At 37.1% G+C, this 18922-nt stretch overlaps 1 protein-coding gene across 6 annotated transcripts in view; it reads right to left on the bottom strand.

Moving 5' to 3' along the window:
* The window catches only part of LOC128216947 (dedicator of cytokinesis protein 3-like), a 186104-nt gene that overhangs the window by 69774 nt on the left and 97408 nt on the right, over window positions 1-18922 (bottom strand). For all 6 annotated transcript variants that reach the window (XM_052923696.1, XM_052923698.1, XM_052923697.1 and 3 more), the window contains 5 exons: window positions 10802-10995; window positions 6539-6617; window positions 6163-6263; window positions 2764-2971; window positions 2010-2098 (listed from right to left, as the gene is read on the bottom strand). In XM_052923696.1, the coding sequence (XP_052779656.1) occupies window positions 2010-2098; window positions 2764-2971; window positions 6163-6263; window positions 6539-6617; window positions 10802-10995 (671 nt within the window). The remainder of the gene's footprint in view (window positions 1-2009; window positions 2099-2763; window positions 2972-6162; window positions 6264-6538; window positions 6618-10801; window positions 10996-18922) is intronic.

Genomic DNA, 18922 nt, shown 5'->3' with positions numbered 1-18922 from the left:
ATAGTACTTGCCAAAACAAGTTTTGTAATTTTTCCTTTAAGTTGACATGGCAATTAGAGTTCTGCATATAATTCATTTCTTTGAACAACTCCTATGAAGTTTAATTAAAATTGTCCAACCAGTTAAGGATAAGATGATAATTATAATAAATTGTTGACACTTTTTCTTAAGGTTGCAATGGCAACCAGAGTTCCGCATGGAATTCATTTCTTTGAACAATTCTGAAAAAGCACCAACCAAGGATCATTCCTATGAAGTTGCATTAAAATTGTCCAAGCGGTTTAGGAGAAGATGATGGTTATAACCAGTTGTTGATGCTTTTCCTTCAGGTTGCCATGGCAACCAGAGTTCAGCATGGAATTCATTTCTTTGAACAATTTTGAAAAAGCCCCAACCAAGGATCATTCCTATGTTGTTTCATTAAAATTGTCCGAGGGGTTTAGGAAAAGAAGACTTTGTGCTGAGGTGAGCTTAAATATGCCGCCGCCGACAAAAGTAACCCCTATATGTCGTCTTTTCAGGCGACACAATAAAAGTAGCTAGCAGCGAGGCCACTTAAACTTTGACACACCGATAATGAATTAGTGTTATGTATGACACAACTACTTTGTAGTGAGACTAGCAGGCTAAACCTGAGTCCATTCAACATAATCAAGTAAATCAATTTCTTAAACATTAAATTGATGATGTATACTACCAAACTAATGATTTCATATTACCTGCTGTCAGATTTTCTGTGATTTTTCTTCTCTACTGTACATTTGCTGTCACATAACACAGCCGCTCTTCGATATTGCAGACTCTTGATGCGAACCATGGTGTTAGCTACACACAATGTCACTGTACTAATCACATTCAAATTTCACTTGTAACAAGTGTGGCATTTGATTGTGTGTCTTAATTTACCCATTTATAACTTCTCTTTGAAATTTACATTATAACCGTGGCCATTTGGAAACAGTATTTCTATTTCCTAGTTGCCAAAATATTATTTTCATATGTATTTGGTCATGAAAATAGTTTTCATGAATAACATAACTAAGGTTCTAATGGCAGTTTTTTCCCCTCATTTCAACAACATTTATCTATGTCAGCACTATCCCATCTTCTATGTCAGCACTATCCCATCTTCTATGTCAGCACTACCCCATTTTAAAACACTTTTATTTGCATGTGAACTAATAAAACAAAGTTCAAACAGATTCTAATTTGCAGCTATTTTCTTTGTGTCTTCAGATTTGCTGATCAAACAAACAATTTTGTTTAAAAAAGTTCCAAATATATATAGTTCAGCCAACTAGCACCCAAGTATGTATTTAGTATAAATCTTCAGTCACAAGAAAAAAACTTTATTCTGAATGAATGAGTATAGACAGATATCTATACGTCCAACATTGAGAGCCATCAAACCACATCATGATGATTTCAAACATCTTGATATACACATGTAATGCTAAGTTCACAAAACCTTAATCTCCTCCAAAAATCTTACATCTAAAAATGTAGTTTTTATTGACTACAATTGAATTTACTACTATTACCTATCTAATCAATTTGCCAACCGAAAATTAAATAAACTCTTGTCAAATCAAGCCATGCTTAACTCCTAAAATTTTGTAAGTGTCTTTTTGAAAACGCTATTCTATATTTTTCAACGCTTAAAAGAAGATCCACAGAATTCCATTCATGCACAAATAGTATTTCCTATAATACAATAAATGGTTGTCAAGGGAATCAATTTGACAACTCTACACCCTATTATCTAGGGTAAACAAACACTATAACCAAACACAGCTCTGAAATTGATCCCTAAATTATTGAACTTCTGAATTATGGGTCATCTTAAGTTTAGTGGACATTAAGATCAACTGATGGAGGGCCATATGAAAGACAAACAGATTTAATTTGGTTAATGTTCTTTAAGTAAATCAACCTTAAAAGATTAACGAAACCAATAGTAGACATTATGATAAACCTTTATGTCAACTGGCCAGGAACCCCAGACTTACATTTGGTGGAAGAGATTTTTGTAGTTTTCATCTCCGGAATGTTGCTGGGTTAATAACTCATCCAGTCTTTCAATCAGAGCTCCCTCAACCTGAACAAGAAACGTGCCACTTTTAAACACAAACACAAATATTGAATTTTACTCTTCTATATGAAAATTGACTATAAATAGTTTTTTAAAATATTTACAGTAATTGCCTTAGATTTCCTAATGAGCATAAAATGCTGTTCATTTTGCATCAGTTAGACTCAGCCTTGTGATGTCATCATGTATTTCATTTCTGCTATCTGCCATTTTTAGTGCGATGTCATTTGACGAATGGTAAACAATGATTTGAATATCAGATGTTTCTTTTCAAAGACGTTAAATGACAAAAACTTTTTTTAACGGAAATTTTTAATTTCTGCAATTCAAACAAACAGTGAAAAAGGTTTTTATAAAGATTATTTCATATTTTTTATGGGCTGTTTAAACCCTCATGTTTTTTTCAAATTTCCCAAAAAGGGTTAGCGAACATTCATACTTCGTAATGCATGATAATACAAATCCTTATTTGAACTTTACAATGGTAACTCACTTTGATATTCATCTAGAAGACAAGAAGGATGTTTATAACTTGAATTATAAGTTGACATATAAAACTGAAGATCTCACCCTTAACTGGCAGAATTACTTCAATAGCTTTTCAGAATATCAACTGGCATTTTGTAAATGTTCCAATATAAATGTAAAGAAAGACATAACATGGAGCAGACCTGTTCAAAGTTACCATGCTGTCTCTGGTCCCACTCCAGCATGTCCACGATGATGGGCAGAGTGACCTTTCTTACTTCCTGTTCAGGAACGAGGGTGAGTCGCAGGAAAGGCCCAACAAGGTCGGGTATGAAGTTAGCACGGTGAATGCCGAGGGAGTTCCACTGGCTCTCCACCTGGATGCCCATCAACACCCGCATGTCTTGGTACCTGAGTAGGGGAGGTAAGGGGAGGTGAACTCACTTAAACTAGAGCTAACACTGAAGGTGATTAATACCCCGGAATGCCGCCTCTCATTATGATTTATCATTGTATGAAGTTTTATGCTATTCCATCTAGTAGTTTTCAAGTTACTGTCCGGATAAAAGTTTGACAAAAAAAAACACAGGAAAAGGCAATAACTCTGTAATTTGCTAAAAAAGTGTAGTGATTACTCTGGACAAGAAAAAAGTAACAAAGGGCAATAACTCTGTACTTGGCTGAAATAGAATTGTGGTTCCTGTACACTACACTTCCTCTCATTATGATCTATCACTGTATGAAGAGATATTAAATTCCATCCAATAGTTTTCAAGTTATGCACCGTAAAAGGAAAGGTAACAAAGGGCAGTAACTCTGTAATTTGCTGATATAGAATTGTTGTTCCTGTACACTGCACTCCCTCTCATTATGATCTATCACTGTATGAAGTTTTATTAAATTCCATCCAATGGTTTTCAAGTTATGCTCCGGACAAAAAAAAGTAACAGAGGGCAGTAACTCTGTAATTAGCTGAAATAGAATTGCTGTCCATGTACACTGCACTCCCTCTCATTATGATCTATCACTGTACGAAGTTTCATTAAGTTCAATCCAATAGTTTTCAAGTTATGCTCCGGACAAAAAAAAGTAACAGAGGGCAGTAACTCTGTAATTAGCTGAAATAGAATTGCTGTCCATGTACACTGCACTCCCTCTCAGTATGATTTAGCACTGTATGAAGTTTTATTAATTCCATCCAATAATTTTCAAGTTATGCTACGGGCAAGAAAAAGTAACAAAGGGCACTAACTCTGTAATCGGCTGAAATTGAATTGTGGTTTCTGTACACTGCACTCCCTCTCATTATGATCTATCACTGTATGAAGTTTTATTAAATTCCATGCAATGGTTTTCAATTTATGCTCCAGACAAGAAAAAAGTAACAAAGAGCAGTAACTCTGTAATAAGCTGAAATAGAGTTATGGTTCTTGTGCACTGCACTTCCTCTCATTGTGCTTTACCATTGTATGAAGTTTTAATATATTCCATCTAGAAGTTTGCAAGTTAATGTCTGGAAAAAAAATTGACAGCAAAAAAATAAAATAAAGGGCAATAACTCAGTAATAAGATAAAGTAGAGTAATGGTTCTTGAAAGTGCACTTCCTCTCATTGTGCTTTACTATTGTATGAAGTTTCAATGAATTCCATCCAGTACTTTTCAAGTTATACTCCGGACAAAAAAAGTAACAAAGAGCAATAACCCAGTAATAAGCAAGAATAGAGTTATGGTTATTGTACACTGCACTTCCTCTCATTATGCTCTATCAATGTATGAAGTTTAATCCAATTCCATCCAGTAGTTTTTAAGTTATGCTCTGGACAAGGAAATTGCAACGGACGGACCGACCGACTGACCACAGGGCGACTCCAATATACCCCCTTCAAACTTCATTTGTCGGGGGTATAATGACAAGCTTGTTTGCTTAGCAGATACCTCAAGTCAGCATAGTTACATCAACAAGCCTGATAAGTCACATAACTAGATTGCTCTGAAAGTGTAAAAAAAGAAATTCTAGCTTTGAAAACAAACCTGACCACTGTCATGATAACCTGTACTAGGCATGTTGGCTGAATGAGGCCTCACACAGTAAATCAAAGGGCTTAAAAAGTTAAAAGGCATTTGGCCTGCTACGTATGTTTAGCGTTTAGCGTGGATAGTCATCAATATCTAAAGATAGTCTATGCATGCTCATGAATTCCTTCACAAATATTTTTATGCTGATACTCAATTAAATCAAAACCATGGAGTATCAGTCACTTGAAACATTGATTTAAAAAAGAATGGAGTAATACGCATTTGCAATTGCATATGAAACCTTATCTGGAACTTTGGTTTTACAAATAATGCACTGCCACAGATCAAGCATTTTGGCATTTTTAGGTAAAATCTACTCTACAAACATGACTGAGTTGTATTTATTTTTTTAATTTACTACCAGGTTATGCCCGCTATAAAATCAAAAGCATCAAGGTTACTTTGAACTTAAAGGTACTGGCCTGAAAATCAATACAGGTCATCCACTAGTAATAACCAACTAGCATACCAAGTATGAAGTTCCTGGGTACTTTAGTTATTGAGCAGGAACCATTTCTCCACCTCAAGGTCACCCTGATCATGGGGTTTTGACCTACTGCTCCCCAAATCAATAGGGGGTCATCTACTCTTCATAACTAACTGGCATACAAAGTATGAAGATCCTGAGTGCAAGTGTTCTTAAGTTATTGAGCGGGAATCGTTTTTCACCTCAAGGTCACTGCAACCTTAATATTTTAGTGTCATCTACTAGTCATGCATGACCAACTGGTATACCAAGGATGAAGTTCTTAGACACTATATAAGGATCTTGAGTTATTGAGCAGAAACCCTTTTTCACGTCAAGGTCACCATGACTTTGACCTTTAACCTTTTGATCTCAAAATCAATAAGGGTCATCTACTGGTCATGATCAACCTGCATACCAAGTATTAAGTTCCTGAATCTTAGAGTTCTCAAATAGTTGAGTAGAATTGAAGTGTGAGGTATAGACTGACTGACTGAAAAACGTCCAAAATATAAACACAGATATATACATGAATGAATTTGATTTAGGACACTTTCATTTTGAAACTATTTGCATTTATATTGCATTTTCTAACTCGTCCATATTAAAATTATTGTGTTTTCTATGATTTTAATTGCGCTATTTTGCAAAAAGGCAGCTTATTTGCACTATATTAACTGCACAACATATTTTGAATACTCATTCCAGTGCTACTCCACTTTTAGCAATCTACTCGTGCAGAACGCAGCCAGCTGTATATTAGAGAAGATTGGTAATGTAAATAAGGTTTAAACCACAGCTGATTTAACCAACAGACAAGACAAGGTGATGCCTACATATCCCACACCTCTTCATGGTGAAGGTATAACAAGCAATGCAGGAGGTGAGACCAATAAATCAAACATCAGTTAAGTTATCACAATGGTCAGCTTATTCATCTTACTATTGGACAGACAATAGAAATTTAATTAAACCTGCATATCAGTTTTAATCAAGTCAATATTTAAACAGTCAATGACAAGTAATGTTTGGTGATGCTGTGAGAGTGTAGTTGCTGACCTGTCTCTGAACTTCTCTGCCTTGGCATGTGAGTACTGGTCTAGTTGGAGACCGGGCTGGGTGATGAAAGACACTGCCAGGTTGAAGTATACATTCCACACCTTAACAGCAAACATACATTATAGCAGGTGAATTCTAGAAATAAGCCCTCAAGTGAACTCATCTGCTTTCAATGACAGTACAATACTATACTAACATTTATTGATAAATGATATTTCAAATTATGCAATTCCCTTCAAACAATCTTTGGCAGAATGAACATTTTTACTTGTTACTAATACTAATATAAAATGACAACTGAGTACAATCTACATTAATATATTCACTTATTGGTAATCTAGCAAATAAATGATGAATATGACTTGCATTTCCTCACCTCTGTGTTAAACCTCTCCTCAGTCAGAAACTTGTCCGTTAGAGCATTGGAAAAGTAGGCCATAGAATTGAATATAACACTGAAAATAAAACCATGCATTGTCACTGTGGACCAAACATTGTCACAGAGGGCCAAACATTATCACTGTGAAACAAGTATAGTCACTGTGGAGAACCAAGCATTGTAACTGTGGACCAAGCATTGTCACTGTGGGTCAAGCATTGTCACTGTGGACCAAGCATTGTCACTGTGGGCCAAGCATTGTCACTGTGGGCCAAACATTATCACTGGGAAACAAGTATAGTCACTGTGGAGAACCAAGCATTGTCACTGTGGAGAACCAAGCATTGTCATTGTGGACCAAGCATTGTCAGTGTGGCCCAAGCATTGTCACTGTGGAGAACCAAGCATTGTAACTGTGGACCAAGTACTGCCATTGTGGACTAAGCATTGTCAATGTGGACCAAACATTGTCACTGTGGACCAAACATTGTCACTGTGATCCAAACATTGTCACTGTGGAACAAGTATTGTCACTGTGGAGAACCAAGCATTGTAATTGTGGACTAAGCATTGTCACTGTGGACCAAGCATTGTCACTGTGGAACAAGTATTGCCACTGTGGACCAAACATTGTCACTGTGATCCAACCAGTGTCACTGTTGACCAAGCATTGTCACTGTGGAACAAGCATTGTCACTGTGGACCAAGCATTGTCACTGTGGAACAAGTATTGCCACTGTGGACCAAACATTGTCACTGTGATCCAAACATTGTAACTGTGGACCAAGCATTGTCAGTGTTGCACAAGCACTGTCAGTGTAGACCAAGCATTGTCACTGTGGACCAAACATTGCCACTGTGGACCAAGCATTGTCACTGTGGACCAAGTATTGTCAGTGTGACCCAAGCACTGTCACTGTGGAACAAGTATTGCCACTGTGGACCAAGCATTGTCACTGTGGACCAAGTATTGTCACTGTGGACCAAGCATTGTCACTGTGGACCAAGTATTGTAACTGTGGAACAAGTATTGCCACTGTGGACCAAGCATTGTCACTGTGGACCAAGCATTGTAACTGTGGAACAAGTATTGCCACTGTGGAACAAGTATTGTCACTGTGGACCAAACATTGTCAGTGGTGCACAAGCACTGTCAGTGTGGACCAAGCATTGTCACTGTGGACCAAACATTGCCACTGTGGACCAAGCATTGTCACTGTGGACCAAGTATTGTCAGTGTGACCCAAGCACTGTCACTGTGGAACAAGTATTGCCACTGTGGACCAAGCATTGTCACTGTGGAACAAGTATTGTCCCTGTAGACCAAACATTGTCACTATAGACCAAGTATTGTAATTGTGGAACAAGTATTGCCACTGTGGACCAAGCATTGTCACTGTGGACCAAGCATTGTAACTGTGGACCAAACATTGCCACTGTGGACCAAGCATTGTCACTGTGGACCAAACATTGCCACTGTTGACCAAGCATTGTCACTGTGGACCAAGTATTGTCAGTGTGACCCAAGCACTGTCACTGTGGACAAGTATTGCCACTGTGGACCAAGCATTGTCACTGTGGAACAAGTATTGTCTCTGTGGACCAAGCATTGTCACTGTGGACCAAGTATTGCCACTGTGGAACAAGTATTGTCACTGTGGACCAAGCATTGTCACTGTGGACCATACATTGTAACTGTGGAACAAGTATTGCCACTGTGGACCAAGCATTGTCACTGTGGACCAAGCATTGTAACTGTGGAACAAGTATTGCCACTGTGGAACAAGTATTGTCACTGTGGACCAAACATTTTCACTGTGAAACAAGTATTGCCACTGTGGACCAAGCATTGTCACTGTGATCCAAACATTGTCACTGTGGAACAAGAATTGCCACTGTGGAACAAGCTTTGTCACTGTTGACCAAACATTTTCACTGTGGGCCAAACATTGTCACTGTGGAACAAGTATTGTGTGGAACAAGTATTGCAACCTTGGACCAAACGTTTTCACTGTGGGCCAAACATTGTCACTGTGGACCAAGCATTGTCACTGTGGAACAAGTATTGCCACTGTGGACCAAGCATTGTCACTGTGATCCAAACATTGTCACTGTAAAACAAGTATTGCCACTGTGGGCCAAGCATTGTCACTGTGATCCAAACATTGTCACTGTAAAACAAGTATTGCCACTGTGGACCAAGCATTGTCACTGTGATCCAAACATTGTCACTGTAAAACAAGTATTGCCACTGTGGACCAAGCATTGTCACTGTGATCCAAACATTGTCACTGTAAAACAAGTATTGCCACAGTGGACCAAGAATTGTCACTATGGACCAAACATTTTCACTGTGGGCCAAACATTGTCACTGTGGAACAAGCATTGTCATTGTGGAACAAGTATTGCCACTGTGGACCAAACGTTTTCACTGTGGGCCAAACATTGTCACTGTGGAACAAGCATTGTCCTTGTGGAACAAGTATTGTCATTGTGGAACAAGTATTGCAACTGTGGACCAAACGTTTTCACTGTGGGCCAAACATTGTCACTGTGGAACAAGCATTGTCATTGTGGAACAAGTATTGCCACTGTGGACCAAGCATTGTTACTGTGATCCATACATTGTCAATGTAAAACAAGTATTGCCACTGTGGACCAAACATTGTCACTGTGGAACAAGTATTGTCACTGTGGAGAACCAAGCATTGTAACTGTGGACCAAGCATTGTCAGTGTGGCCCAAGCACTGTCACTGTGGAACAAGCATTGTCACTGTGGACCAAGCATTGTCACTGTGGACCAAACATTGCCACTGTGGACCAAGCATTGTCACTGTGGACCATACATTGCCACTGTGGACCAAACATTGCCACTGTGGACCAAGCATTGTCACTGTGGACCATGAAATGTCACTGTGGACCAAGCATTGTCACTGTGGACCAAGCATTGTCACTGTGATAGGCCTTTCTTTAGCATTTAAGATTTTTTTAAGCATTGTACCATAGAACCATTGTACAATTCCATAAAGGTTGTGTGCTAAAATCACTTCCATGTTGTTGTTTTTTATGTCAATTCTACAAGCACATTCAAATTTGTTGAAAACTTGACTGCTGGAACTCGAAATGTTTGCAAAGGTGTGTAGAACTGCACAATTTGATGCTTAAAATGCAATTTGAGTACAGATTCAGTAAAAAAACCTGGAAGAATGGCATTTTTGGCCAAAACACCTTAAAATGGTGCTTGGATGACAGACAGTTCCACTGGAAAGCCTGACAGATTGAGCTAGTTTTGGGTGATTTAAATGGAGGATTTATCAAAAAAAGAAGTAACAGATTAACTTGACTGTTCTCCTAAAATCAAAGCACCAATGGTGCTGGTAGACTGGGGAAATGCTATAGTGGGTGTCAACAGTAATGAAGATTGACATATTGCTAGTGAATGTCACTCATTGTATGCAGAATTCACAGACCAATCATTTTAACAAATCTTTTGTAACACTATGATACACTATCACACAGTTTTTCTATTAGAACCATACTTCTTGCACAAAACAAACTTCAACAGTTCTGTTGTTCAAATTTCAATTATTGTTGACCTCATCTCACAATCACCTCCTCAATTCTTTGCATCATCATAATCAGTCTCAACACCAACTTTACCATTCCACCAGTCTCTCTGCACTTTCAGTTCTTTAATTAAAAGTTTTATTTACATCCAGCATCTGAGCATTGTTAAAAATGCTCTCACTGAAGGTTAAAAATACCCCTCATAAATGTTAGTGTTCAAGATTTAGCAAATTTTGGTATAATTCTGTAAGCATTGAGCTTACAAGTAAATCACTGACTATACAAGCTGCTCCACAGCATAATGCAAGAGCATCGCAAGTGAATGCTAATGCTTGTAGTAGATCAAAATAACTATGGGCTTGCTGTACATAAAGTGTATAGACATTGGTAGCATATGAACATGTATAAAACAATTTCCAAGTAATGGTTAAAGTTTTAGCAACATCTTCCACTGGAACTGCTGCCAAACACAATAGCAGACACCAGTTCCATGACAAAAATGAGTATCAAGTCAATTGAAAAGTGGAAATGCCAACTTGCCCATTAAGCTTTAAACAGATGCTGAAGCCAGGGCGAGAAGAAAAGCCTCCTTATTTTTCAAATGGTTGAGCTAAAAATTAACACTCTTGTTGTTTAAGGGACCCTACTCGAAACTGCTATAACAATATCTCGTTCAAACACCAACTACTTACTGATTTGTAACCATCCTCATCACAGCCCAGTCCTTAGGAAAGATATCTGGGTTGACAAGCACCCTGAACACCCCCAGAATGTGCATGAGGAAGTCTCTAAGATCTTGGCCACGGTGAAGAATGTGCAGCAGGGCCTCATAGTGTTCATTCTCCATAAGGCGCAACAGCTCTAGCAGGCATGCAATCAGGGCACCCTGAAAGAATCCCATCAGTATTTTCCAAAATATGCCCTAAAAAAACACCAACTATGAAAAAAATGGTACAGGGGAGATAATTTAATAAATATGCATGATAGGATTATGGTTTTTCTGCACATGAATTTTAACTTTTAAATTCTTTTAAATTCCAATCAGACTCAAATTTATTCCTTGGTGAATATTGATAGCACATAAAACACATAGTTGTTGCTTTTTTACTGCCAGACTGTTAATGCATCACATATCACGTTTCCTCTTATTGTTTACAATAAGGTAGGACTTCTAAAAAAGGCAATTTGCTGGTCTGGACTGATTTTGTAGTTACTGAATATGACTACAAAATTGGTTAGAAAAATGTTGTTGTTTTATTAATTTCTGTCCAAAATGGCTAAGTCAATAGCAAAAACAGAAATTGAAATATTCAAACAGTGTCATACCACATCCTTAACTACCAAGGGACATCTTATTGTAGCTAGGGTGCAAGAGCCTTGAGGGCAATTATTGTCTGTATTTATTGACTTTGCTGTTTTTATTTATAATACATCAAAGTGATTTCAGATTCACTGTCTTTTTCTGTGGAAACAATCATCACACTTCTGCTACGAAAATCCATTATCACTATATTATTAAAGAAATAGTCATTGTTAATCAACGAAAGCATTAAAATTCCAAATTAATTAACCTAGTCATGCTCTAATATCAACAGCGACACACTTGATTAACTGCAAAGTCTGAAAGCGGAGAAGCGCCGCTTACGTCATTTTAAGAAAATGTGATGAAAAATTCATGCCGATATCAAACTTATATAAGGCCTGAATAGTCATATAGATATATAACTGTTAATTAAAGTTTTTCAGTTGAATGTTGATCCACTGTAGTAGCATTATGCAAATAAATTATAACACTGTTTCCCTTTTTGTCGTCTGACCGCTTTTCGCTGGTCGCAATTAATAACAATCGCAGTGATCCTTGGTAGAAATGCTGCAGAATTTGATTTGATGTTGGCAGGGCGGGACTGGTTGAGGTTTCATACTTTTAGAAGCCCTGCAATAAGGTTGGGTCTATAAGTAAACCCAAACCTTATTGCAGGGATTCTGAAAGTTTGGAACCTCAATTATGATGTTCAGCAGCCTGAGCAGGTGCTCTATAATGTTGCCACCCGATTGCTTTATAACAGAACAAACTGTTTGTTTGAGTTAATAGTTAAGCTAAGCCTTCTTCATGTTTCAGAATCAGGAAATGGACCCACAAAAAGTCTTTTAGCGCATGCACTTTTAACAAAAACATTACAGTATGGACTTTTTAAGATAATTCAAAGGCAATATCTCTTGACCTACACTTTTTTTCTAAATATTAATGTGAAAAATTGTTTAATTAAAAAAAAAAGTTATGATAATTTTTATTAAAATTAAACTCTTTCTGAGTGTAAGAAGTATACAGTAGTACAGCAGTAAATATATATATAACTGCATAAATATTACTTTTTCCCCACAACCTTAAGCTTAAGTACTTACTCACAGGCCAAAGGTGACAATAAAAAAATAACTAAAATAACATCTAGGTACAGAGCAATTACGAAGCATGCTACATGCCAAAACAGTATCAGTGATCAAAGTCTGGGAGGAGTATAATTGTGATATTCTAGGTACAGTAAAACTGTGATTGCTCGAGGATGCCGGGGTCCAAGCCAAAACCTCGAGGGAACCGATGTTTGGAACGGCCTGAGTTTCAATTTTCCAGTCTGTTATCAAGTATCTTTCATAATATTTTAAGTTTAAAGTCATCAAACCGACTTTTTACTTCGACACCGATTATGTGTTGCGTTGTGGAAAACGCTCATATGTTCAAAGGCTGTTGTATAGGTAAAAGAAAAACAACTGTAAATGAATAAAAAGCATTGTTTATTTTTACAAGAAGCACATTTTCTAAACAAGCAACATTTAAATATGTCAGTACATATTATGACATTATTTAGATTTAAGTTTTGCAAAATCAAGGATTGATGATTGGCGTCTTGTCTGTCTCGGGAAACTGTTCAAACTCATAATTAACTTCTCAAATACCCTTATCAACTATCATCGGTCATGCCTTAACAGTGATAAACAGTTTTTTACTCCCTATCAAATTTCCTTTTAACTGTCATTGCAATTTTTACAACTTGCGAAACCACCTAGCATTTGTTTGTTTATTTTGGAACACACGAGATAAAGAGTGAAATTATGACCTCAAGGGAGCCAAATGCATGGTTTTGTGCATGATTTGTGTATTTGGAACCAACTATAGTGCTCGACTCCTTGACTTATATAGGTTTCGATGCAGCGTCAGTATATTTTATATGAAATAGAAGAAAAATGTTTGGGACCAAGCTCCGACCTCAAGGAACCGCCGGTTCTTGAACGAACGCCTGTTTGAACAACCGCAGTTTTACTGTATTTTCAAACTTAGGATTATATTTACGTATGTCAAAATTATAGTTTGAAATCAGACAGGAAGGGCAATGAGAGATCCGGCATTTCTGGTTCAATGCGAAGTAGGTAACAGGTGAAGGGTGAAGCTGATCAGGTCACTGAGTGCATACATACTGGAAGGCAGACATCCCCCTCGTGTGGCTGGTCCTCATGTAAATCTCTCAGTCCATAAAATACCTGCTCCCTGGTGAGCAAACTTGCCCCCTTTGTTCCGGGACCGTTGTCTACTGGGCTGTTTGACCAATTTCTGCATGGTGATCCTTCAGAGCCAGGTAAAGCGCCATTTACTTATTGTCCTGTCATTCCTTGTAGACACTCCACTGTGATCATGGTTTAGTTACACCTTGACAGCCACATGTTTCTTGAGTGACTGAGATAAGCAATTCAAGAACTACAAATACCTACATGCTACATTGAAAGTGACAACACTGAAGGCAAAAACAGTACAAGATCTTACCCGAGTGAACAAGCTGTCTGTTGATACATGAAAATGATATTCTGTGAAGACTATAGTTGATGTTTAAATCAGAAACAAGTATCATGGTAATCACATTTCTAGCCAGAGACACTGCCCTCCACATCACTGCCAGCAAAACTCCAGGAGTACAGTCTTATGAGAGGTTCAGTACATTATTAATAAACATTGAGCATTCATCTGTGACATTAGAGCAGGTCTATCTACAGTAACTTACACATTATGTTCATCTGTGACATTAGAGCAGGTCTATCTACAGTAACTTACACATTATGTTCATCTGTGACATTAGAGCAGGTCTATCTACAGTAACTTACACATTATGTTCATCTGTGACATTAGAGCAGGTCTATCTACAGTAACTTACACATTATGTTCATCTGTGACATTAGAGCAGGTCTATCTACAGTAACTTACACATTATGTTCATCTGTGATATTAGAGCAGGTCTATCTACAGTAACTTACACATTATGTTCATCTGTGACATTAGAGCAGGTCTATCTACAGTAACTTACACATTATGTTCATCTGTGACATTAGAGCAGGTCTATCTACAGTAACTTACACATTATGTTCATCTGTGACATTTGAGGGGTTCTTATATAAAATGTACATTTAAAAACTTAGAGATAACCTATAACATTTGAGCAGATCTATCTTAACATCAACAAACAATTTACCTTCATAGGTGACATCTGAGCAGGTCTATCTTCGTTAACAAAATCCTTAGTATTAATATTTGGCTTTTGAGCGGGGTTTCTACAATATGAACACTTAGCATTAAAACGTGACGTCTGAGCAGGTTTATCTTAACATTAACAAATGCTTAGTGTTCATATGTGACATTTGACCAGGATTATCTTAACATTAACAAATGCTTAGTGTTCATATGTGACATTTGACCAGGACTATCTTAACATCAACAAATGATTAGCATGTATTTGTGACATCTGAGCAGGTCTATCTTAACACAAACAAATGCTGAGTGTTCAAATGGGACATCTGAGCAGGTCTATCTTAACATAAACAAATGCTGTGTGTTCATATGTGACATTTGAGCAGGTCTATCTTAACATCAACAAATGCTGTGTGTTCATATGTGACATCTGAGCAGGTCTATCTTAACATAAACAAATGCTGAGTGTTCATATGTGACATCTGAGCAGGTCTATCTTAACATCAACAAATGCTGAGTGTTCATATGTGACATCTGAGCAGGTCTATCTTAACACAAACAAATGCTGAGTGTTCAAATGGGACATCTGAGCAGGTCTATCTTAACATAAACAAATGCTGAGTGTTCATATGTGACATCTGAGCAGGTCTATCTTAACATAAACAAATGCTGAGTGTTCATTTGTGACATCTGAGCAGGTCTATCTTAACATAAACAAATGTTGAGTGTTCATATGTGACATCTGAGCAGGTCTATCTTAACATAAACAAATGCTGTGTGTTCATATGTGACATCTGAGCAGGTCTATCTTAACATAAACAAATGTTGAGTGTTCATATGTGACATTTGAGCAGGTCTATCTTAACATAAACAAATGCTGAGTGTTCATATGTGACATCTGAGCAGGTCTATCTTAACATCGACAAATGCTGAGTGTTCATTTGTGACATCTGAGCAGGTCTATCTTAACACAAACAAATGCTGAGTGTTCAAATGGGACATCTGAGCAGGTCTATCTTAACATAAACAAATGCTGAGTGTTCATATGTGACATCTGAGCAGGTCTATCTTAACATAAACAAATGCTGAGTGTTCATTTGTGACATCTGAGCAGGTCTATCTTAACACAAACAAATGCTGAGTGTTCATATGTGACATCTGAGCAGGTCTACCTTCATTAACAAAATATCTAAGCAACCTTCTTTATATGGATACAAAGAAGCAAACAAAAGCTGATCATCAGTAATTTCATAGAGTAAGTGATATGTAACATATAAGTTTCATAAATTTAAACAGGCATTGCAGACAGTGACAAAAACTGTATTTTTTAGATTATAATGATTATAAGGTCACACCAAACAGATGCTTTGTTAATCGGATTAACTTCACTTTTTTTCGGCAATTGCAAACAAAATATTTTTATTCTTCCACTTCTATTATTTCGCTAAATTCTAGAAAACAAGGGAGCCAACACTTTTCTGTTATTTAACAGTCAAACAAGAGCTGTCACAGTATGTGACGAATGCCCCCGAATGTGACATTGACCTACGAACAAGGTCAGTACATGAAAAGTTTATCTTGCCTTTACGTGTCAAATACATATGGCAAGTTATTTTAAAATGCCTCTGAACATAAAAAAATACCACCCATACTTGACAACCTACACTGTTATGTCCTTATATTCAGAATACCCTTGTGAATAAACACTTAGTGTATCTTTCACCTTAGAGGTAGGGACATGGGTCTTGCACACGACACGTCGTCTTCGTATGTGGAACACATGTGGCAAGTTATTTTAAAATCTGTCCATACAAGGGAAAGTAACAGCCCTGACACGACAACCTATACTCTATGTCCTTATATGCAGCACTCCATTGTGAATAAACACTAAGTGTGACCTTGACCTTTGAGGTGGGGACACGGGTTTTGCACGCGACACGTCGTCTTGGTATGTGGAACACATGTGGCAAGTTATTTTAAAATCTGTCCATACAAGGGAAAGTTACAGCCCGGACACGACAACCTATACTCTATGTCCTTATATGCAGCACTCCATTGTGAATAAACACTAAGTGTGACCTTGACCTTTGAAGTAGGGACACGGGTCTTGCACGCGACACGTCGTCTTGGTATGTGGAACACATGTGGCAAGTTATTTTAAAATCTGTCCATACAAGGGAAAGTTACAGAGCCGGACGGACGGACGGACGGAGGGACAGACGGACTGACGGTGCGATTTTAATATGCCCACCTTCGGGGGCATAAAAAGGATCATCTGAACAATTATTAAACCTGGTGTGTGTATTGTCTCTAGCAACATGCATACAAAGATTCTTTTAACTACCTTTGACTTTCATGTTTTTTGAGTTATGACCAAAGATAAGTTTTTGCCAACAATGACAACACCCTTTCACAATACCTCAACTTTTGTTCTTTAAAGAACAGATGGGCTAAAAATCAGACTTAAACATGGGCATATTTTGGAATACTTAAACATGTATTCCAAAAACTAATACTTTCATGAGAATCAATGATGTATCAAATCCCACAAAATTATTTTGGATAAGTTCTTCACAAGGGTATTACCTTTTAACAACATAATTGCTTCAGTTTAGAATTGCACTCAGAGGGGAGAATTTTTTCAACATTTTGTTCATAGTAGTAATTATATAAGAGAGAAAATGTTTGAATTCACCAAATCCAGTTTCAACACTAAAGGCAAATTCTATTTTTATATTGTCTGCTCGCTCTATTTCTTCATCCCCATAGTTTCTGATAGATTACTAAAGAACACTATTACCCAGTAACCTCAAACTTGGTAGGCAGGTTGGTAATGACCAGCAGTGGAAACCTAGATTTTGAGGTCATTAGGTCAGAGGTCAAGGTTGTTATGACCTTGAGCTGAAAAATTGCTTCCAATCAATAACTGAGGAATGCTTAGGTCAAGGACCCTCAAACACAGTGTATAAAGGACACTTTATGCATCCGGATATTGCGAGGTGATTTCAATGGCCAATACACGATGTTTACACGGGAGTTTTAGTTTAAGCACATTTTAATGGTTTAACTCTGGACAACAGTAAGTTAACTATACGTAAATAATATTTTAAAGAATGAATTCATCTCGTGTATGCACTATTTTAGTCATAAACCATAAATAATAAATAATGAGACAAAAACTGTAAAAATTTCGAAACTTGAACACCTTTCTCCATTGAAAGAGATCCCCAAAGCAACAACCCCTGTTAAGGATGTACATAGGGCAATTGAACAAATCAGCGAAATCGAAATCAACTATGATTTGAGGGTTAATTTTGAAGGCATGTTCCTGATGGAAACATCAACTGCAGTTCAAACAGAACCATGTTTCGTGATTAAGGTTGATACCTTTGAGGAAACAGACATTGAAACAATTCAAGATATAATCCAGAACATTCCATCTGTGTTAGATTATCTTAAATCAGAAAATTAAATTGAAATGTATGTCAAATTCACAACCCTTTATGCGGAGAGAAAGTTGCCATTGTCTAATAAAATTTGCGTATTAACTGTTTGTTGATGTTGTTGAATGGATTTCCAGCACTCGAGATATGCGTTATTCTGATGATGTGAAGCGATTTTTGCGGATAGCGCTTAGACTTTTTAAGGGGAAATTTCTCAGGTTCATGTCTGGATGGAAAAATTAGGAACAAGACAGAAAGGGTGCGTTTAAACCTGAAGAATCTAACGTTAACTTTGCAGTGCCATCCAGACAGTTTCTTGAAGAATAATATCTTCCTAAAGAAATAAAAGAGAGTTGTCCCGGTGTGTTTAAACGTAAGATAAAGTTAATCCATGAAGATGATACTTGCCAATTGAAGACATTTAAATTGTGTGTAGATGGTAAGAGGATTAACATAGGAAGACAAAGCAAACAGTATGGCGATGTTGATTTATGGAATAACGAAGGACCACCAACAATCTCAACACTGACATTGACCCAATACGATGGGCGCAAGACTGATCTATTGTTAGAAAACACTGACACGGGTCATTATTATTCAGTTTAGCTGATATAAAACCAACTGAGAACGCAACCTAATTATTTTAATATTCGAAATCACGCAGAAAAATTCGCAATAAAGGGTACATAAAGTTCACTATAATCATACAAATGATTTGTTGTGTTATTTCAATATATGATACAGTACGATACATATGTGTGTAATTTAGTATGAACGTTCATGTTGCAAAACTAATTCATGACAAAAAAAACTTTGAATGTGTGAACGTGCAAATTCATAACCTAATGTTTAACGCATAA

This window comes from Mya arenaria, chromosome 14, assembly GCF_026914265.1.
Source record: "Mya arenaria isolate MELC-2E11 chromosome 14, ASM2691426v1".
NCBI classification, from domain to species: domain Eukaryota; kingdom Metazoa; phylum Mollusca; class Bivalvia; order Myida; family Myidae; genus Mya; species Mya arenaria.
The sequence above is the reverse complement of the archived record's forward strand: the minus strand, read 5'-3'. Positions and strand labels throughout refer to the sequence as shown.